The sequence below is a fragment of the Malaclemys terrapin genome, chromosome 2 (assembly GCF_027887155.1).
Source record: "Malaclemys terrapin pileata isolate rMalTer1 chromosome 2, rMalTer1.hap1, whole genome shotgun sequence".
In the NCBI taxonomy this organism is placed as follows: domain Eukaryota; kingdom Metazoa; phylum Chordata; order Testudines; family Emydidae; genus Malaclemys; species Malaclemys terrapin.
Genome location: NC_071506.1, coordinates 95,726,892 through 95,750,659, shown reverse-complemented (window position 1 = coordinate 95,750,659; position 23,768 = coordinate 95,726,892). Strand labels below are relative to the sequence as shown.

Genomic DNA, 23,768 nt, shown 5'->3' with positions numbered 1-23,768 from the left:
GGTTGCTGAAGTTCCTGGGGTTGGAGAGCTGCAGTAATATAGGAGGCTTTGAGGGGAGGAAAGAAGGTAAAAGGGGAGAGGAAGAGTAAGGGAGGCTTTAGCTCAGCTCTCAGTTTCCTACAAATTTTATTCAACTCAGCCATGAGTTATGAGTCTGGTATATAAAGAAAACAGCTAAAAGCCACCTAAAGCATTGGAATTAAGGTATTTACATGAGTAATAATATCTCTTACGAGTAATAACCGAGATTGAATTCAAAGAGGTGGCTTCATACTGTTAATGATGTGCTTTGCACAGCAGTAGCTGAAAACTCTTCTTTATTCCCTCCCTAGTAGCAGGACTTTTCCAGCCAGAGGTCTCCATTAAAGCAAGCACTGCCACATCCTTGCTTAATTCCTATCACCAGGGAATAATTGTGGCAGTGGAGGGGGTGTGGGATGAAGGGAAGGGAACCTGCCGCTTATATATATTTATATATTAGCAATCATTACAACAATCAAAGTTTTAACCTTTTCTACTTTCCTTTACGTGCTGGCTGTTTACCATGTAAAGCTTTTCAAAATATTAACAAAAAAGCCAAAGAGAAAATGCGAACATGTATTTTTCACAACATGCCACAGATCCAATAAAACCAGTAGGTAGAAAATAACGGTTTTGGGTGTTACAAATAAGGATTGTACAACAATGAAAAGAATTAGAAAATGGTTTTATATCTTGCTATCAGCCATCAAACACTCAAAATCATAAAAGAGCCAATCTGTTTCAAATCACTAGGCTAACACAGACTTTAGCATCAATCAAGCAACATTAACAATTTAGTTAATAGACTTAAGACTACAGCTGGGTGAAATATTTTGACCAAATTTTTTTTTTTTTGGTAAAAAATGCCGGATCTGCAACACCAAAACATGTTGTGAATGTGTGTTAATTCACCAAATTGTTTCAGTTTAAAAAACAAATTAATCAGAAAAAAATAAAATGCTTCATTTCGATATTTTTATTTTAAATGACAAATTAAAATGTCTAATTTTGTTAAAAAATAAAAATTAAATAATACTCCAAATTCAAACAAAATGTAGTGTTTGACACAAAACTATTTATTTATTTATTTCAGAATTGCCAGTGAGCTGAAAAACCTATTATTCTCCCATGTCTACTTGGGACCTGTTGCAGGGTAGGTACACCCCCATCACGGGTGCTGGGTCACATATGGTGAGAAGAAGGGCAGAAACTGTATAGCCTCCAGTTAGGTCCCTCGTTCATGACCCTGACTATAAATGTGGTGGTACGGCCTAGTGGCCAGTGTCAATAAAGCAGCCCTTCTGCTCAGGGCAGCACGGCCTATGGCCGGAGTCAATAGAGTAGCCCACCTCTGTGGTATTGTGTGATCCATTGGGGAAGTTGGGTGCCCCTCAGAGGGGTGTGGCACCCAAAGTAGGGGGATTCCGGCCCTCCCTGCTCCTCCGAGTCCTAGCCCGGGGTGGGGCTCACTATCAAGTCAGTGGGGATCCTCCAAAAACACGTTGACTGTTGTCCCAGTTCATTCACTGGAGAAGAGTCTAAGTCCCCTGGGCTGCTTCCTACCCTTTCTCCCTTGGCAATGCTCCATGGTTCCCCCAGGTCCCTGGGGTCCTCAGGTGGCGTAACTCCGGCCGGTGCAGTCTCTTCTCCAGGCTTGTCAGGCAGCCTGCAGTCTGTCTGGAACTCTGCATGCTGTGGCGCTGTACTCGCGGCCTGTAGCAGCTCCCTGGAGAGAGCCTGCAGTCTGCATCCTCCTCCTTCGGCAGCCAGCCCAGACTAGTTGGGCTGCTTCCTTTTATACTCTGCCTGCAGGCTGAGCATGCCCAGCAGAGTTGGAACGGTGAGGCTTCCTCAGCCTGCAAAGCACAGTGAACCCTTTTGGGGCTAGGCAGGGTACGTACACCCCATCACAGGACCCTATTGTTATATTACTTATATCCTAAATATAAATTCTTCCAGACTTCCAGGCAAAAAGCATGGTGTAAGATGTCTCTATTGGTTTATGTCACAAAGCACCAAGTATCCTCCCTCCAAAAACCTGTTGCTCATCTCAGGGGAACCACATGACTGTGGAGGGGGAGGGTAAATGGACAAGTACATGTCTAAAAGAGGAGAAGCTTGCCAACTTGTCCATATTGCACATATTTTCAAAACCCTGGAATCACTAGGTGTAAAAATTAAAGTAACACCCAACATGTCTCAATGAGAGGAGGTCATATAGTCCTAGGGCTTATACAATGAGGCTTACACCTGTGATGAACACAAACCAGAAGGATATAAGAGAGTGGAGGAAGGTAGGGCTCTCCGCCTCAAGATGAGAAGGTCCCTTGTTCCCTGGGTAGCCAAACAAAGGCTACTCCAGGCCAATTAAGACACCTGATGCCAATTAACCAGTTAAGGCCGTTAGGCTAATGGAGACAGCTGGAACCAATCAAGGTCCCACTCATACTGCTCTCCTTCCAGTTCCCTCAGGGAAGTCCCGGTGAAAGGAGCTGGAAGAGAGGAAGCATTGCTGAAGCCTGAGGTAAGCGTGAAGCTAGAAAAAGGGGACCATGGGAAAGTGGCCCAGGGAATCAAAGCAGCTCCAGTGGTGAAGGGGAAGCCGCCAACAGCTGCTACTGTTAGGGTCCCTGGGATGGAAACAGAAGTAGGGGGTGGGCCTGGGTCCCCTCCCATGCTCTACAGAGACCCCCTTGAGAGGGGAAGCAGGGGTGGGATATTGATTTATCATTCACTGCACAGCAGAAGAAGGGGCGAGTATTTTTTTTTTTTAATATGCACTGTGTTTGGGTGTCCTTACCACAGTGGAAGACATAATGAAAGCACTGATGCAAGCCACTGCAGCCCAGCAGGCAGCCACTCGATTCCAAGCGATGATGCAACAAGAATCCATGTGGCTACAAGAAGAAACCAACAAGTTATTGATAGGGCAGGCCTCCCAGGATCGAGCCCTCTTGCAGGAGGTGGTGGACCAGCTGAAAGCCCTCACCGCCAAAAAAACAAGGATCTGAAGGATCGCGAGTATGGAGGGCTGCCGGCTGTCTACCGAAGATGACGGCAGATGATGACACAGAGGCGTATCTCCTCTCCTTTGAGAGGACTGCCTTGCGAGAGGCATGGCCCCAGGACCAGTGGGCCAGCATCCTTGCTCCCCTCTTATGTGGAGAAGCCCAGAAAGCCTACCACGACATGCCCGCTGAAGCTGCCGTTGACTACTCCCCAGCTGAAGGCAGAGATCCTGGCGCGATCAGCGGTAACGACGCAGTACAGGCCCAGAGATACCATGAGTGGAGGTACCAGGAGGGCAAGCCTCCGAGGTCCCAATTGTTCAACCTCATCCACCTTGCACGGAAATGGTTATGACCCGAGGCATGCAACCCGGAGGAAATGTTGGAAAATTTGGCCATAGACCACTGTATGAGGGGACTGCCACCGGATCTTCATGCATGGGTGGGCCAGAATGACCCCTCCATCTACGACTGTGTGATCACGTTGGTGGAGAGACAGATAGCAGCCCGAGTGCAGTCCTTACTACCCAGAGAAGCCCCCTCCTGAAACAAGTACCCAGCCCCGACCCTGGAAGGTCAGACAACCAAGTATCTGGGGAGCCCCAGGTGGAAAAGGGTAGTGGCCACAGAACAGCTGAGAACCCAGAAAGGGAGGATGAGCCTGAGCGGGGGGAACCATGGGGCAAAGACCCCAACCTAAGAGACAGAGGAGTGCCTAGAGCCCCTTATAGGTGTTACAAGTGTGGGGAATTGGGACACCTAGTAGCGTAATGTCCCAATATGGAGGAGGCCATGCAGTGTAACCTGGGGGACTGGACAGACCCATGCACCTTAATCAACCTAGTGGGGGTTGCGCAGTCACCCCACATCAATACACAAAACCAGTGAAACTGAATGGGGTAGAGACCAGGGCGCTTGTGGACTCTGGCAGTGCTGTCATCCTGATTTCAGGGAAACTAGTGAAACGCAGACAGTTAATACAGGCTAATCGTACTGAGTAACATGTGTACATGGGACTGTTAGTTATTATCCTGCCATCTTGGTGAGGATCGAAATCCAGGGAAACATCACTGGGGTAAAAGTGGGAGTGGTCCCTAAACTCCCATACCCTGTGCTCATTGGAAGGGATTTCCCAGGATTTGGAAATTTGCTCCCGCTAGAGGGGCAGGAGAGGGGAGAAGACCCCGAAGTTAAGGAGTCATCCCTAACAGAAACAGAGGGTCCTGTGGCACCTTTAAGACTACCAGAAGTATTGGAGCATAAGCTTTCCTGGGTGAATGCCCACTTCATCAGACGCAAGTAATGGAAATTTCCAGAGGTGGGTATAAATCAGTATGGAGATAACGAGGTTAGTTCAATCAGGGAGGGTTCAATCAGGGAGGGTTCAACACAGGAACGAATCAACATACCCTTACAGCCCCGACCGGGCTCTACTACCCAAGATCCACAAACCTGGAAATCCTGGACACCCCATCATCTCGGGCATTGGCACTCTCACTGAAGGACTGTCTGGATATGTGGACTCCCTACTCAGACCCTACGCCACCAGCACTCCCAACTATCTCCGTGACACCACTGATTTCCTGAGAAAACTACAATGCATTGGTTACCTCCCAGAAGACACCATCCTAGCCACCATGGATGTAGAGGCTCTCTACACAAACATCCCACACACAGATGGAATACAAGCTGTCAGGAACAGTATCCCTGATGATGACACAGCACAACTTGTTGCTGAGCTCTGTGACTTATTCCTCACGCACAATTATTTCAAATTTGGTGACAATATATACCTCCAGACCAGTGGCACCGCCATGGGCATCCGCATGGCCCCACAATATGCCAACATTTTTATGGCTGACCTGGAACAACGCTTCCTCAGCTCTCATCCACTCGCGCCCCTTCTCTACCTATGCTACATTGATGACATCTTCATCATCTGGACCCATGGGAAGGAGACCCTGGAAGAATTCCACCATGATTTCAACAGCTTCCACCTCAGACTCAGTCTACATGGGAGGTCCACTTCCTAGACACCACAGTACAAATAAGCGATGGCCACGTTAACACCACCCTATACCGAAAACCCACCAACGGCTACGCCTACCTTCATGCCTCCAGCTTCCACCTCGGACACACCACACGATCCATCGTCTACAGCCAAGCGCTGAGGTACAACCGCATCTGCTCCAACCCCTCAGACAGAGACCAACACCTACAAGATCTTCACCAAGCATTCTCAAAACTATGATACCCACACAAGGAAATAAAGAAACAAATCAACAGAGCCAGACGTGTACCCAGACGCCTCCAGCTACAATACAGGCCCAAAAAAGAAACCAACAGAATTCCACTGGCCATCACCTACAGTCCTCAGCTTAAACCTCTCCAACGCATCATCAGTGATCTACAACCCATCCTGGACAATGATCCCTCACTTTCACTGACCTTGGGAGGCAGGCCAGTCCTCGCCCACAGAAAACCCGCCAACCTTAAGCACATTCTCACCAGCAACCACGCACCGCACCATAACAACTCTAACACAGGAACCAACCCATGCAACAAACCTCGATGCCAACTCTGCCCACATATCTACACCAGCAACACCATCACAGGACCTAACCAGATCAGCTACAACATCACCGGGTCATTCACCTGCACGTCCACCAATGTTATATATGCCATCATGTGCCAGCAATGCCCCTCTGCTATGTACATTGGCCAAACTGGACAGTCACTACGCAAGAGGATAAATGGACACAAGTCAGATATCAGGAATGGCAATATACAAAAACCTGTAGGAGAACACTTCAACCTCCCCAGCCACACAATAACAGATGTAAAGGTAGCCATCTTACAGCAAAAAAAACTTCAGGACCAGACTCCAAAGAGAAACTGCTGAGCTCCAGTTCATTTGCAAATTTGACACCATCAGATCAGGATTAAACAAAGACTGTGAATGGCTATCCAACTACAGAAGCAGTTTCTCCTCCCTTGGTGTTTACACCTCAACTAGTGGCAGAGCACCTCACTCTCCCTAATTGAACTAACCTCTGTTATCTCCATACTGATTTATACCTGCCTCTGGAAATTTCCATTACTTGCGTCTGATGAAGTGGGCATTCATCCACAAAAGCTTATGCTCCAATACTTCTGTTAGTCTTAAAGGTGCTACAGGACCCTCTGTTGCTTTTTACAGATTCAGACTAACATGGCTACCCCTCTGATACTTGATCCCTAACAGAAAGTCACCCCCCCTTTTTTGCTGAAATATCTCAAGAGTTGTTCCCCACCCCCAGGAAGGGCAGAAAAACTCAGAGGGAAAGGAGGGTGGCGAAGGCTTTGGGCACCTGGATCCTATGTTAGGGACAGTATGTTGCCCTAGTAGGCTGACAGGCACAGGAAACTGAGGCAGAGACCCCCCAAAGGGGAAGAGGAAGTAGAGGCTGGTCCAAACCCCAATACTACCAAACTGACCAAGGAGGTGGAGGCCAGTTCCTCGGTGTTCAGCTCGATAGGTCCCAGAAGGCAGACTTTCGAGCGAAGACCCCAGATATGATAATGTCAGAAAAGAGGTGCCTGTGGAGGGAAAGGCCCGAGGGCCAGCACCCTATTTCATGATTAAGAAGGACCTCCTGTACCGGGTGATACAAATACAGGAACAAATGGTAAACCAGCTCCTGGTACCCCAAAAACATCAGAGGGCAATATTAAACCTCGCCCACAGTCACCTCTTTGGGGGACATTTGGGAGTAGAGAAGACCCAGGTATGGATCTTGCGCGGATTCTTCTGGGCGGGGGTACATGAGTATGTCCGGCGGTACTGCGTCTCCTGCCCCGAGTGTCAATTGCACAGCCCTTGCCCACATCAAAGGGCTCCTTTGGTACCCCTACTAATCATTGAGATTCCCTTTAAGCAAATAGCCATGGATCTGGTGGGGCCTCTAGAAAAGATGACTCAAGGCCACCAATATGTGCTTGTCATCTTGGATTATGCTACCAGGTATCCAGAGGCCATTCCCCTCTGATAGGGTGACCAGACGTCCCGATATTTCCTTGTTTGCCCTGCGTCCCGACCGATGTGCGGTTGGGACACTGGACAAACAAGGAAATGCTCCGGAGCCCGGAGAACAGCCGCCGCCTGGCCCCGTGGGCCGCCCCCCTCCGCTCCCTACCGCCCGACTGAGTCCTGCCTGCTCGGGGCCAGGCTGGACTCTCACTCACCCCGGCCCCGCGCTTCCCCTGCGTCTTCGGGTCCTCCCTCCAGGGCTTGTGGAGGAAGGGTGTTTTTTTGTTTTTTGTTTTTTTTTGTCCCGCCCTCTGCATCCCGATATTTGACTTGGGTGATCTGGTCACCCTACCCTCTGAAACACAACCTCCAAGTGCATAGCAAAGGTGCTAGTGGAAATTTTCACCAGGGTAAGGCTACCAAAAGAAATTCTAATGCACCAAGGAAAGTCTTTTATGTCTAACCTGATGAAGGACCTTTGCTCCATGTCCAGATCCTGCGAACCTCAGTTTACCACCCGCAAACCGATGGTCTGGAGGATTGAGTCAACCAGACCCTCAAAGCCAGGATAAAAAAAAGTGGTAAGTAGGGATGGAAAGGACTGGGATACCTTGTTGCCCTATCTTATGTTCGCCATCCGTGAAGTTCCCCAAGCCTCCACTGGTTTCTCTCCCTTTGAGCTATTATATGTTTGCCACCCCCGGGCATACTAAACATAGCCAGGGAGATTTGGGAAGAGGAGCCCAAAATGGGAAAGAATATAGATGAGCATGTTTTGCAAATGAGAGACATTACAACCGAAGAAATGGGCTGTAGCCCACGAAAGCTTATGCTCTAATAAATTTGTTAGTTTCTAAGATGCCACAAGTACTCCTGTTCTTATTACAACCTGGGTTACCCCCATAGTACCAGAACAACCGTAGAAGGCCCCAGAAGCCCAAGAAACTCACTACAACCGCCAAGGTTCAGCAGTTCCAACCTGGAGATTGAGTAATGGTGTTAGTACCCACAGCAGAGAGTAAACTCTTGGCCCCGTGGCAGAGGCCCAGAAAGTAGTTGAAACATTAGGAGAGGTGAATTACAAGGTAAGACAACCAGGACTAGAAAACAAGAACAAGTGTATCAAGTAAATCTTCTAAAACCATGACGTACCCAAGAAGTATGTGTATTTGTCCAAAAGGACTCACCACAGGAGAACAACCCCTTCCCCCACAAACAGGTGAGGGTGTCTCCCGATTTAACACCAGCCCAAAGAAAGGAGGTGTCCGAGTTGATCAACTGGAACCAAGAGGTGTTCTTGTCTTGTCCAGGTCGAACAACAGAGACATACAACAACATCATTACAAACCTCACGGCCAAGGTAATAATGAGGCCCTACCGGGAGAGAAAAAATCGGAGCAGAAGTAAAGAAAATGCTGGAGTTAGGGAAAATCAAAGAGTCCTACAGTCAGTGGTCTAGCCCGATCGTGCCAGTTCCCAAATCGGATAGCTCTATGATGACTTCCGTCAGCTGAATGAGGTGTCCCAGTTTGACGCATATCCTATACCCCACATACACGAGTTAGTGGACAGACTGGGAAATGCCCGGTTCCTGACCACTCTAGACTTAACTAAAGAGTATTGGCAGATTCCCCTTGCTGAAGACGCAAAAGAGAAAGTCACTTTCTCCACGCCAGAGGGTCTTTTTCAATATACCATCCTCCCATTCAGTCTGCATGGGGCCACAGCTACCTTTCAGCACCTCTGGATAAGCTATTGCGCCCCCATGCCATTTACGCGGCCGCCTACCTGGACAATGTGTTTATTCATACCTCGGTCTGGGAAACCCACCTGGAAAAGGTGGAAGCTGTCCTAGCTACCCTAAGGCGCACTGGCCTTACCGCAAACCACGCCAAGTGTGCCACAGGGTTAACGGAGGCTAAATATCTGGGCTACATTGTGGGATGAGACATAGTAAAACCCCAACTCAAACTAGAGGCCATCCAAAACTGGCCGACCAGTTCGCAAGAAACAAGTCTGGGTATTTTTGGGAGTAGTGGGGTACTACCATTGCTTTATTTCCCCATTTTGCCACCAGGGAAGCTCGGGGACCTGGACTGACATAGCAGAGAGGGCATTTATAGCTCTGCGGACAGCCCTCTGTGGTGACCCTGTACTCAGGAACATATAATGAGGAGATATATATACACATATATACACATATATATCTCCTCATTATATGTTCCATTCTATATGCATCCGAAGAAGTGGGCTGTAGTCCACGAAAGCTTATGCTCTAATACATTTGTTAGTCTCTAAGGTGCCACAAGTACTCCTGTTCTTCTTTTTATTAATATTAACCTAACTCAGAGGGATACTCTGAGGATATTAATGCTTATAAAGTACTGGCTTGAAAGGTGCTATGTAAGTGTTAAGTACAATTACATAACACCTATATAACGCAGTCATTTGTAACAGATTTGAGTCTGACAATTAATTGCCATTTTCACAGGGAGCACAGGGAGCCATTTTCACAGGGAGCAAGAAGCTTGAAATTTGATACATACTCTGGCTCTTTATGGCCTGCACATTTAAACTTTGACCTTTCAATTTCAGGTCATCAGAAGCTCATCACTCTTTCTATGGATTTCAAGTGCCCTTTGAGCTACAATGTTTGAAAGTGAGCCCTTATGAGATAGAATCTTGCAAATTGGTAGAACTCATTATTTTGTACCACTGATTAAAGAAAAATAATTTTTAAATTTGACATTTCTATCACAGATCACCAAACTATTTCCTCAGAAATTATTAACTTCTTCTATTACACTGTCATGTTAGGAATAAGGCCTCCAAGTTTAGAGTAACTAAAGTAATCTTAGTTCCTAAGGTCCACAATTCTGTTTAACTTATTTTAGTAAAAAACAAACAAACAAAACCCAAAACCCTGTTGAAGACAACTGAGCGCACCTGCAAGCTCTTACAGTGGCAGCTATGTGAACCAAAAGGGTGGACTGATGTCAATAGCAGCAGCATCTGGTCTTCTTTGTACATCCTACTGGGATTTTAAGAAAACGAGCACTTGCTTTGCATTAAGCAACTAACTAGGATAGCAACTTTGAGTTTTAAAGATGCTAATTTAAATAGAGAATTCTATACTGGGGCATACGTATCAAAATTGCATTGTCTGAGGTACTGTAACTAATGACTCAGTACAGAATGTTCTTGACATTTTGATTTCATTCACCCCCCTTTGCTTGAAGAGGTACCACTAATCATACCCCTTGCTGTCTTATCGATGTGATCCACACCAAGGCCCCATGCCTCCAAGCTAATTGTATTTGTTTCATTCCATTTATTTACAACAGGACAATAAAGATGCTAATTATTTTTACATGTGCCAATTTTTAGTAGTCAGTAGCAACACAATTAACTGTTATACTACAGCAACTGCATCAAGGCCAATTCAGATTGAGCTGTTCAGCCTGGATCTTCAGGGGACCCTGTGTCATGAGAGTCCCACTCTATCAGGCACAAGCTGAGAAATCTCATTGTGATATTCACTGCTTATGACACAAAGCAGCAGGACACTGACTCACAGCTCTGTGGTGATATATTGAGACCCCTAGGGAATAAAGATGTTTCTCCTTTATTGCAACCCATTTGAGCAGATCACAGGTTTATTCCTCTTCATCTTTGAGGAAACCTCCACCTACTGTTCCCATAACTCCCGCCTCAAACACATACACACTTGTTCTACAATATAATAACTTATACATATATGGCAGATGATAGAAAAAGAGTGTTTGTTTGTGGTTTTGTTCCTGGATATATTCCTGATTACCCGCACCTCCCCACATGGCTGTCAATCCATCCTCCTGTACTTAGTATAGTGGTCTGAGGCAGTTGTGAAGGTGAACCATATTACATGCTAAATCTTGTCTTGCAGTGAGTGATCCAAACAAACTGCTTCACAAAGGCCCAGATTTATTTGAAATGGACCTGAGCAACATCCTTTCCTAGAACTAGTAGGATGTCTAATTTCTTATGGATTTCTGCATATTTCATTTACTGGATTCAAATGCATCCAGGACACTACCACAAGTTAATAAATAAAATAATATTGAGAAAATGGTAGTCCTTCCGTAATTTAATGATGTAATTTAATTTTGTTTGCAAAGCTGAAGCAAAGATACAGGTGCCGGTACTATTTTATAGCTATTGGGGGACATGGCTACACAGGAAACTTCAAAGCACTGTCACACCGCTGAGCCAGCAAGTTAGAGCGCTATAAAATGTAAGTGTAGACAAGCTCTAAGCTTCTTTGCATTACTTTGTTAAAGTAATGCATGGACTTTGTTTCAAGGAATAAGAATGTTTGGTAAAAGAGGGCTGTGATTTTGGATGTTATATGATTGTATAACAGAAGATTTTGTTTAATTCTTGAGGATTTCAACCACCAACATCCAATCGCCTGCGCATTTACTGGAAAGCTAGAGACTTTCTTCTCAGTGGACCATGCCCCACTATTATATTTATTATTTGTATATGGTAGCACTTAGAGGCCCTGGCACCATTGTATTAGGCACTGTATGAATATATAATAAGAAGATGTTTTCTGACCCAAAGGATGACTTTTTCAAATGTTCATCAATTTCTTCAGGGACTATTTTAGAATGTCTGCTGTTTTCTTTCATTGTCCAAAGAAGTCATGATATTAATTTCCCAAATGTGACCATAGTGTGTGTGTGTCTGTCTGTGTGTGTGTCTCTCTCTCTCAATATATACACATCATATTTGTCATGGACTTGCTACTAGAGTTAGTCAGAATTTTCTTTCCTCCTTGCATCTGGTCAATTTTTCCTTATTCTAGCAGATGTGAAGAAAAAACAAATGTAGACTGTTGTTCACCTTTAGAAGAACTATACAGAAATATTTGGAAGGGCCAGATCAGATGGCTACCTACCATTTTGTTCTCTCTGGACTCCAGCAGCAAGTAAATCTGGCTCCCCAAGGCTTATATCATTTAGCCTGGTTCCTAGACACTCTATGCAAAGATGTTTGCACCACTCCTCTGCCTCCAGTTCTGAAAATAACCATAAACAAAGACATCAGTGGAATTCATGAAATATTTTACTCAAAAGAAGGTACAACATGAAATAAGTCTTTGATCAACAGGCTATTTTTATGATTGAGTGAGGACTAATAACTTCTGTTTCAAAACCAGCAAAAAACAAAGAAAAAAATCTCCCACACACTGTTTTGCCTTGATTTGTGGACCTTTTCTAAAAAAAGAATCAGACCATGGCTCCTGAATTGATTAGAAATAGGTGAAAAGTGTAAAAAAGCTCATTTTGCTAGAAATCAACTCACACACCCAGGACCGCCTCCAACTTTTCCCAGTTGCAAAACTCTCTCTGTGTGGGTAACTGGGTGTGGGAAGGCTGTTCAGAAAGTATCTTTCAGCAAGTCCTGCTTGATGGAAATAATTTAATTTAAAAATGATTTTAATGTAAAGTTATCTGAAAAGAAACATTATTGTTGCTTTAAATCCATCTTGATTATTAAGATTAACTGGGATGCTTTTGCTTACAGTTCCTAGATATCAATATGATGGAAACTAAGAGAATGGAGCAAACTCAACTCTAGAACTCACATCCTTATTTGTCTGATAAAGTCCAAGTTTAATGTTGTTTATAGCACCATACAGTGGCTGTCATTTTTCCTGAGGTAATTTATTTTGTCAAAAATATACGTTTTCTTACAGTACTGAACTGTTCCAGCACCCAGAGGTTCAACAATGGGTTTGTCTTATAAATTTAACAGTAAATAAGACAAATCCGTGAGGTGATGGTAAATGTAAAGCCATTCTGCCTCTCGAACAAACATCTAAAAGAGAAAAAGAAATGTGCACAAATCAATACTGTGTTCATGAATCCAGCCTAATGTCACTATAGTTAAAGGAGGACTTTTACGGAAAAACTTTGAAAGCAGTGAGTAAATTCTTAAGCCACATGTCTCCTGAAGTCAAATTCATGGCAGGTGGAAAAAACACAACCCCACTGAAAGGAAACATGCAGTTTTCTTGTGAATGCTCCTTGTCAATCTTCTTTATCAACAAGGCATTTCTAGACTCTGAAGGTTGGGATCCAGATTCAAAATTTCCAAATAGTGGGGTTTAGTTTAGGCCAATCTTTAGCTGCAACCCACTGTGGTAATCAGATTCAGTTCATTCCTTGATTGTAGCTATTACTGCAAGTTGTTATGCCTCAGTGCTGATTAACTTCGACTGTACCCCCACAAAATCAGGCAAAGCCAAGGGAAAGCAACTCATGTAGAAAATCCCTCTTGGAAGAAATATATTGTAATACATGAAAAACTATTTAGTAAATCTAATCAACATATTGAGAGGCACAGTCAATAGAGAGCCAACGAGTAACTGAAATCTGAACATATATTGTCAATGCTGAAAGTATACTTTTAATAGTTTAAATTTGGAAACTTTTTGGAAAGTATAAAATATATGGAAATATATGAATCATGAACTTATAGCCAAATATTTGAAGAATATATTATACTTACATAAACCTCAGACAAAAACAAATTTTACTGATTTAGGTAAACTGTTACCACTAATTAATAAGATTTTTATGCCACTAAATAAAGGAAAATACTAAAGTTATGATTACATCAGGCTGTAGTCACATTTGTCATACTGTAAGTGTATAAACCATGTTTAATTGCTACAAAAACTAACAATTTAGTACCATATAAATATATATTTTCCATTATGGAAATGACTCTGTTGTTGGACTGAACAGCTTCTGCAAGACTGAAGGGCTGTATGCGCACTTCCAGAAGCACAAATGGATTGTCTACTAAAGTGCTGTTTCAGCTTATGCACTCCTAGTACTTTTTGGGTGCACAGGATTGCCTAGGTGGCGCTTTCCCCTTGACACACACTCTGAAATAACCTTTTTTAAATGGCTACACTCCCTTTGAATCTACTACCACATTCCCTCTTATAACACATGGATGTACTAGGGGAGTTGTAGTAGATTCCTTTTCCACATCTGCAGAATACCAAACCAGTGCAATTTAGATTAGAATTAGGGCTGTCAAGTGATTAAAAAAATTAATCGCAATTAATCGCCTGATTTAAAAATTGTGATTAATCACACGATTAATCGTGCTGTTAAACAATAATAGAATAACATTTATTTAAAATGTCTAGATTTTCAAATATATTGATTTCAATTGCAACTCATTTTTTTATTACAAATATTTGCACTGTAAAAAACAAAATAAATAGTATTTTTCAATTCACCTAATACAAATACTGTAGTTCAAACTCTGTCATGAAAGTTTAACTTACAAACGTAGAATTATGTACGAAAAAACCTGCATTCAAAAATAAAACAATGTAGAACTTTAGAGCCTACAAGTCCACTCAGTCCTACTTCTTGTTCAGTCAATTGCTAAGACATATAAGTTTGTTTACATTTAGGGGAGAGACTGCTGCCCACTTCTTGTTTACAATGTCACCTGAAAGTGAGAACAGGCGTTCGCATGGCACCATTGTAGCCGGCGTCGCAAGATATTTACATGCCAGATTTGCTAAACATTCATATGTCCCTTCATCTTCAACCACCATTATAGAGGACATGTGAAAGCCTGTTCTCACTTTCAGGTGACATTATAAATAAGAAGCAGGCAGCAGTATCTCCCATAAATGTAAAGAAACTTATTTGTCTTAGCAATTGACTGAACAAGAAGTAGGATTGAGTGGACTTGGAGGCTCTACGGTTCTACATTGTTTTGTTTTTGAGTGCAGTTATATAACCAAAAAAAATCTACATTTGTAAATTACCTTCACGATTAAGAGATTGCACTACAGTACTTGTATGAGGTGAATAGAAAAATACTATTTCTTTTGTTTATCATTTTTACAGTTCAAATATTTGTAATAAAAATAATAATATAAAGTGAGCACTGTACACTTTGTATTCTGTGTTGCAATAGAAATCAATATGTATGAAAATGTAGAAAAACATACAAAAATATTTCATCAATTTCAATTGGTATTCTATTGTTTAATAGTGCAATTAATCGTGATTAATTTTTTTGAGCTAACTGCATGAGTTAACTGTGATTAATTGACAACCCTAATTAGAATTCTTTGAGTTGCTCAATAACTGACACCAAGTTTGTTACCTATGACATTAACAGTGCTCAACTTTAAGAATCAACAAATTGCCATGCCACAGCCTCTGAAGTGCCACTTTTTTATTTTATTTTTTTTAAATTCCAAGTACAGGGAAATTCTGAAGTATCTGACCTATTTCAGTGGATCCAATCCGGCTTCCATGGAAATCAGTGGCAAAGTACTCATTGACTTCAGTGGAATCTGGATTAGATTCTATGTATTAACTATCAATAAGGGTTAACTTTTTAATGGCAATCACTGTATGGCACGGCAGAACTTAGCCCGCTTTTACGCCTTTATGCCATATGTTGTAAGGCATATTTTAAGCAGCCATAAATACTCTTAAAATATTCACATCTTCATTTCCTCTAATATTCAAGTATTTTGCTCTGCTATATGAATATCAAAAGGTGAGATCAAATGTAGAGACAAGTGGCCCCAATTTGACACTGCTTCTTGCAAGAGAAATGTAACTAGCAACAGCCTAAAGTCAGTTCTTCTGAAAAATACAATCTTGTTAGTTGCAAGATTTTTAGGCAGGTTTCCCTGCAGTTTTCCCTGAGCTTCAGGTCAGTGGCTGAAGGAATATGCCATTTCTGCTGTAGCTCACAGTTCAGTACCTGCTGCAGTTACATAAAGTGAATTTTGTTTCTCTGTATCCTGATTCACAAGAGCCCAGTGCCATGTCTCAGGAATCCAGTACTTCAGGTTAAATTGAAAATGCATATTGTACAGCCTTATAGGCATCAATACTAAAGAATCACAAAGGGCCTCCAAAGTGTTGGGCACATACAACCACCACTAACTGGAAGACGCGAGATCAGATCCAGTCCAGTAACAACACACAAATGGCTCAGTAGATTTTGTACTGAATTGAAATAAAGATGAGGAAGCCTGTTCCCCGCTCTTGTATGAAATTGTCAGTTGTATGGAGATAAAATAGCCTTTTGCTTCCACATAATATGAATTTGGTTTATTTCTTTGTGCTTTCCCTGATGCCTGCCTATGTCTAGCTACACAGACCTAAAATGGCTAGATCTTTGACTTGGAACCAATTTCTACATATTTCTCACAAAAAGTTACTTCTGCTACCATTGCTCTCCCAGAACTGTTTGTAAGAATTCCAAAACCCATTTGGATTTTCTCATTCAGAATAAGACTGGAAACAAAATTGGATCATTCAAACCTGGACCTGCAAGATCTTTTTGGAGAAGAAAGATGGGAGCTAAAGAAACACACATGCCAATGTTTACAAAAATATACACAGCTATAAGAAGAAGTCTCTGTGTGGAGGGTGAGGGAGGACAAAGAATCCCCATAGAACTATTTTTTTTAATTGAATTGAGCCACATAAAATAAATTCACAAACGTGATCTCATTTTTCACTAGTAGATAGCAGTACAGCCTGCAACAGCCAATTTTTTTTAACTAGTACTTCATTTTATAAAACTATCCCAGACCTCGTAACTTCTGAAGACTTAAGAAAAAAAATTATTAATATTTTAAAATAAATTATGTGACAATGTTTCCACTAATTTAATGGTATCCATGTTAGTTAGAGAAGGCAGTATATACTCAGAGAGCAGTGTGGCAGCTTAAGTCAAAATAAGTGATTTAAAGCTACTATGCTGTTTCAGACTTTTGATGACCTTTTTTCTGCAGTGCTTTAAATACATTTCTGGGTGAAAGATCCTTAATAAATAAGTAATGAAGTAAATACATTATTGTCAATTAATGCTAGTTATTAAAGATGAAAATGCATATTTTAGGAAGAAAACAGAAATTAGACTTAAAGCATCCATCCACTTTTCCTGTACAGATGCTGAAAGATATGGCAAGGACAGATCTATAAGCAGCCTGTTTGGGTAAAAAAAAAAAATCACAGTAACTGCAATTACAAAATAACCAGTCATGTATCTAAGTAGTCATTTGAGCATGCAATGGCATGCATTACCCTGGCAATTCCCTGTTCACATTTGAAAGTCTGTACGAAAGTGTCAGGTTAGTCAATATGCTTATTCCTATTATAATGTGTACCATACAACCATTAATCTAAAAATCTCAAGAGATAGTGAAATTAACAAGGCAGGAAAATTGTAGTACAAGGCAAAAGACTTGTCACATTAATACTATTTCTCATTAAAGTATTTCCCAAAATATATGATATTGTATTCATGTACAATTTTTCCTTTAAAGAACTATGCTGCATACATTTGTATTAGAAAGGAAGAGCATATAAGATGCTGGAATACTGCTATAATTAGGGCCCTACCAAATTCACGGCCATGAAAAGTGTATCACAGATTGTGAAATCTGGTCTCCCCACATGAAATCTGGTCTTTTGTGTGCTTTTACCTTACACTATACAGATTTCATGGGGGAGACCATAATTTCTAAAATTGGGAGTCCTGACCCAAAAGGGAGTTGGGGGGGGGGGAGGATCACAAGGTTATTTTGAGGGGGGGGGGGGGTGTCACGGTATTGCCACCTTTACTTCTGTGCTGCCTTCAGCACCTGGGCAACTGGAGAGTGGCAGCTGCTGACTGAGGGCCCAGCTCTACAGACAGCAGCGCAGAAGTAAGGGTGGCAATACCATACCAGGCCATCCTTACTTCTGTGCTGCTGCTTGCAGTAGCTCTGCCTTCAGAGCTGGGCTCCTGGCCAGCAGTCGCCACTCTCCAGCTGCTCAGCTCTGAAGGCAGCACAGAAGTAAAGGTGGCAATACCGTGACCCCTCCTAAAATAACTTTGTGACTCCCCCCCGCAACTTCCTTTTGGGTCAGGACCCCTACAATTACAACACTGTGAAATTTCAGATTTAAATAGCTGAAATCATGAAATTTACTATTTTTAAAATCCTATTTTTGTGAAATTGACCAAAATGGACTGTGAATTTAGTAAGGCCCTAGCTATAATGCTGAATGCTATTAGTCATTAATTTCATAACTATATAAAATGTCAGCCATTTCCAGAATACAGTTTTTAAAACGGCATTAACACTAGATAAGGCAACACCAAGAAATAAATACTGATAATAATATGAAAACTTAAATCAAATTTTAAGAAATGCTGTATAGTATTGGGGCAAAATACTTCAGTAGGTCTCCCTGAGGTCACAGTGGGTGAGAAGAAAGGGTATCTTATCCAAACCATATCTTGACAATATAGGCTAAGGGCTAAGTTTCAGGACAATTCTTGTAAAAAAACAAAAAACAAAACCAAACCCACACATTGGTGAAGGTATGGGAACATGAGAGGAAATTGTAAATTTTATAGAAAGTGGGTTTTTTTTCCTGTTAAACATTGGTGCAATTTACAACATACCTATTTATTTTCCTTTAGTTAAAGAATAAATTCTACCATTCTTACATCCACTGAATAGCACTTACCTCACTGACTAGTCCCATTGAAATGAATGGTGATACTCATGGAGTACCATGCTACTCGGTGTGAGCAAAAGAATTGTGTCTTTAGGTTAGATTTCCTGATACTATTATTCATCTAGGGTACTACTTTTCTCAGAAAGTAGTCCCATTCATTTCAATGGTACTCTTCTTCAGAGTAGGAACTATGCAAAATGAGTAACAGTGGCAGAATATGGCTCCAGTGTTCTTAGCCAAAAAGAAATACAACAATTGTTTGGTATGAATGATACTTTTCCTTTGTAGTGTAAAAGAGGAAACACTAAAAGCTGCCTGGAAAGAGGCAGAAACACATTTTTATAGTGAACATTGTTTGTCAGCTACAAGGATTTGCCATAGAAATTAGGCAACTTCCCAGTATTGTCAATCTATCCCCAGTTCTGCAATTATTAAATGAAAAGAAAACAGTTCAAAAGTAAAATAACTGCAGGCAGCATGTATAAAATATGCTTCATGGCAATAATATAAACAACATCAGTCACATCTCCAAAAAGGGCCCTTTCAGCAATGACACACAATATATTACTCCTTTGGGAATTCTGCGCCAAAAAAATTCTGTGCACAATATTTAGAAATTCTGTAAATTTTGTCAATATATAAATGTGGAGGCTCCAGCCTGGCAGTGGGGAGCACGGAGGTGGGAGATCACCCTGAAGCCTCTCCTCACCCCGGACAGGGACTCGGCAGTGAGGCTGCACCTGACCCTGACACAGCGCAAGGGCTGGGCCTGCCCCAGAAACACCCCGGGGTCCTGCCCCTCTGTGCAAGGTGCATCAGGTAGAGACAAACAGGCTCAGCCCAGCAGGATGCAAGTGTGGAGGGGCTTAGTGTGGGGGGAATCCAGGTGTGGGGTGTGAGGCAATCTGGCTGCGGGTAGCTCAGTGGGGGATCTGGATGTACAGGGGCTCATTGGAGGTTTCCAGATGCAGGGGCAATGGGACTCTATGGGGGGGGTGGAGGTGAAGGTGGCTGAGGCTCAGCGGGGTGGGTCTGGTTTTGTGGGGCTCAGTAGGAGGGTCCGGGTGCTGGGGAAATGGGACTTGGTGGGGTCAGTGTCTCAGTGTGGAGGGCTGATAAGGGTGATCCAGGTGAAGAGGGGGTAGGGCTCATCGGGGTGGGGGTTTGATGGGCCTGCTTAGCAGGGGACTCCAGCTACTGAAGGGATGCTGCATGCTAGACTGGCTTCCCTCGTCCTTTCTCCACTGTCCCAGGTCCCATCCCCTTCCTCTTCCCACTGTCTCCTGCACCTATATCCCCCTCCCCTCACTCCCAGGTGCAGAGGTGGCCAGGTGCAGAGCCAGCAAGCCGAGCCAAATGACCACCCTCCCTCATCTGGGCAGCTTTACACTCACAGAAATCAGGAGTGGGGATAGGGAAACAGTGGCACACTGGGGGGGAACGACGATGCCTCCCCATGGTGATTTACCTCTCCACCCACTGCTCTGGGCACCAGACATGATGCACCCGGACTGCTGGGGAGGAGCATGTGACCACTCTTGCGGCTTCCCTTTGCTTCCCCATCATTTTCTACGGAGAAGCAAAGAACTCTGCCCTGATCATGAATTCTGAGTGCATGCATGGTGCAGAATTCCCCCACGAATAACATATGTATTGAACGCCATTACATCAAGTTACACAGCTACTACTTATGATATGCGGTTAATCGTATAATTTATTTGGCTCAAAACTGTCTTCAGCCTGTTTCAGATTCAATTTTCCCCGACAAGGATTTTGTTTCTCTTGGGAGATCGAAGAATCATCTCTTAAATGAAAAGGGGAATTAAGTACCTTCTGTACAAGTCTTAACTGTTTCCTTTCTTCTGCCATCAGAGCTTCAAGTCTCATACAAATGAGAATTCGTATTCATACAAACACAGAGTCTGGGACTTATTTAATCCTCAATAACATTTAAAAAAATAAGTCTCATTCTCCAGTTATGGACAAGTGTAATTGTTGAGGGTCAGAATACTGGTAGATAAGATCGGAGGAGAGAATTGCTGAAATAATCTGTCTATACAGAATCAAAGCTGATGTGGCAAGGTTGGGGTACCCTCTATACCATCTATGTACACCACCACAGATTTAGTGGTGATATCTATGTAGTAACTGCACAACTATATAAAAAGAGTATCTTATCATATACCTTTGATAGACTATGTTAGGATTTGAGCACCATGCATATAAGCAGTAGAAATAGCGAAATACCTAGTGGACTTCATGGAGTCTACCTTTTGGAGGGTACATATTCTGCCTGAGGCAGGGGCTTTTACTGTGATTATTTTTTAGACTTTATTAAATCCCTGCACCACTCCTCCCCCCCTTTTTTTTGTTTAGTTGACAGGAGTTTATTGGGTCGAAGGGAGTGTCAGTGTTGCAAGTGTCATTCTTAGGGTACAAAGACTTTGGAAAGCATCACCTGCACTCTGCCACAACTGTCTTTTAAAAGAAACACAAATGTCTCTTTGCTTCTCTTATCGCCAAAATATTACATTTCACCCAAAATTATGCCGGAATGAGACTCAGAATGGACAATGATTGGTGCTGAACCAGTGATCCAAAGGTATGACGTCTTGCTATCCATTACAGCTAGAAATGGGAGCTTCATGACATTAAACGGTTAGGTTCAGGCCCCATTTTCCAATGGCAAAAATATTGGCAGCGTACTGTTCCAGGGTCAATAGTATGCCATCATATCTTAATACTATGATACATTGTGTGCACTTTTGCTGAGAATAAATTAAGTTTTAGTCATATAAAATTTTGCATTCATGTAGGTCTAGTATTAGCTAGAGAATGTATTTGGTATGTCTTCTGTTATCCTTCTATTTGACTGTTTTATCATGTTTTCCCTTGTAACTCTCAATATGTTTCTATTGCAAAATAATACAGAACTTTTAAGTTTCCCTAGATAATAAGTATAGACTACATAACCTAATGAATAAATGTCTGCTTACACTGCACAAATACACTGATCAAATCCCAAGTGGTTCTTTTGTTAGTAATTCTTAGTATACATCTTTTATTCGCATCTTAAATTAATCATTTATCTTTTATTCTCAGTGTGAAATGGATCATTGCATTTTCTACACTAAATTATCTTTTTCATCCAAAAATATTCTGGATTTAATGAAAATATTTACCCTTTTTGTTCAAGCAAGCAAAACATAATATGCAGCATTCTTCCCTCCCCATGCTTTTCTTTTTTTAAAAAATTGTACTTTGTATATCGATCAGGTAGTTTTAGATTTGTGGTTTTCAAGGTGAGCCACCTTAAACCGTCCATCTCCATCAGTACCGAGTAGTTTATTTATTTATTTATTTATTTATTAAATTGGGACACTCCTAGGTAATGTAAACCTCTAAAACTGAGGGTGAAATCCTGAACCTATTGAAGTCAATAGAAATTTTGTCATTGTCTTCAGTAAGGCCAAGATTTCCTGCAGAGGCCATGACTCAGCAAATCATGCACTTTGCTGAACCAGAGCCTAAATGCCTATATAAAAAGTGTGAAAAGGTGAACCCCATTCCAATTATGTAGCATTTTCCCACCGAGAAAAGCAAAACTTGAGAATTAGTCTGGATGACTGGAGATTGATGGAACTAATCACAACGGGTGAAAAGGTTTAAAAATTCAATAGTATCCTCCTGAATTACAACTCTGACCCTTGTAAATTGAAAACTTCCTATCAAAAGACAGTTCTGATTACAAATCTTTCACCCTTATTTAGAAGACTGTGGAACTTTCCAAAAATATGAGGAACATTTACAAGTAAGAGTGTTCTTCAAGCCTATTTTTAAATAATAAATAAAGCAGGAGCAGGGAACTTAGTTCACTAAGAGGAAAAAAAAGATTATTCACCTTGTAATAACTGGAGTTCTTCAAGATATGTTGTCACTATGTGTAGTGCACTTCACATTGTGCGTGAGCTTCATGCCCCCTGGTGTGAATAATTTTTCCTAGCAATGCAGCCCCACTCTCCTCATACTCCACGAGGAAAGTCCAAAGGGGGCTGTCAGTTCCTTCTTACTGCTAGTTTCCATGATAGAATCTGAGGCAGTGGGGAAGGTGTCTGAGTAGTTCATTACACATAGACACATCACATCTAGAAGAACTCCAGTTACTACAAGATGAGTAACCTTTCCTTCTTCTTCAAGTGCTTGTCCCTATGTGTAGTACACTTCAGGCAATTCACAAGCCATGTCCCTCTTGAGGAGGTGAGTGACTGGAGCCCTGTGCCACTATAAAATGCAGGACTGCCCTGGCCAGGGAGGCATCTAAGGCAGATGCTTGCACCAGCAAATGATGTCTTGTGCAAATATGCACAGAGACCAGCCTGCTGCTCTGCAGATGTCAGTACTAGGGATATCCTTTAGTGAAATTATTAAGGCTGCCGGGGCTCTTGTCGAGCATGCTCTCACACTGCCCCCAAGAGGGTCATTGTTCAGTTCGTAGCAGGGTACTATGCAATCCAAGATCCATTTTGACATCCTCTGGGCAGAAACAGCCTCTTCCCTTCATCCTCTCCACAAACAAGACAGAGTCTAGGAGACCTCTTTGGATCGGCTGGGATAGTGAGTCCTCCCCTCGTCTTATGTCAAGAGGTCTTGTGATGAGAGAACTGGACTTGACATAACCACAGCCATTTTGTGTATTCAGACACCATTAACTGGAAGAGAGAACACCAAATAGCTAGGAAGTTAGGAATTGGCCTTTGCTAAGAAAGATGAAACAGTTGCACAGCTGCAGTGTTGCTAATAAGAATAGATGAAGTGACAAATTCATGAGACTGGGAAGGAGTGTGGACCCCAGGTAACAGTCTCATACCAGGAGAAGGCAGTTAGAAAGCTTGGCTGACAGGCGCATCAACAACCCATCACAAGCTGAAGTCCTTGCATTTTCTGTTCACGTCCGAATGCAAACAAGCCTGTGGTCAGGTGACCCTTTTCACTAAATAACTCCCACAGGGTCAGGCTGTGATGTTCCCACCTGTGCTCTCTGAAGACATGTCTGCTGAGGGAATCTGCCAGGATATTTTGAACCCCTGGCAGATGGATGGCAGTCAAGGCAACTTGCAGGGGTATGCATATGTTCCAGTGGGTGGTGATCTCTGCACAGAATTGCAAGGA

General features: G+C 42.5%; 1 protein-coding gene across 2 annotated transcripts in view; it reads right to left on the bottom strand.

Moving 5' to 3' along the window:
• DOK6 (docking protein 6) overlaps nt 1–23,768 on the bottom strand; it is a 413,373-nt gene that overhangs the window by 164,784 nt on the left and 224,821 nt on the right. For both annotated transcript variants that reach the window (XM_054019382.1, XM_054019381.1), the window contains exon 4: nt 11,981–12,100. In XM_054019382.1, coding sequence (XP_053875357.1) covers nt 11,981–12,100 — 120 coding nt within the window. The remainder of the gene's footprint in view (nt 1–11,980; nt 12,101–23,768) is intronic.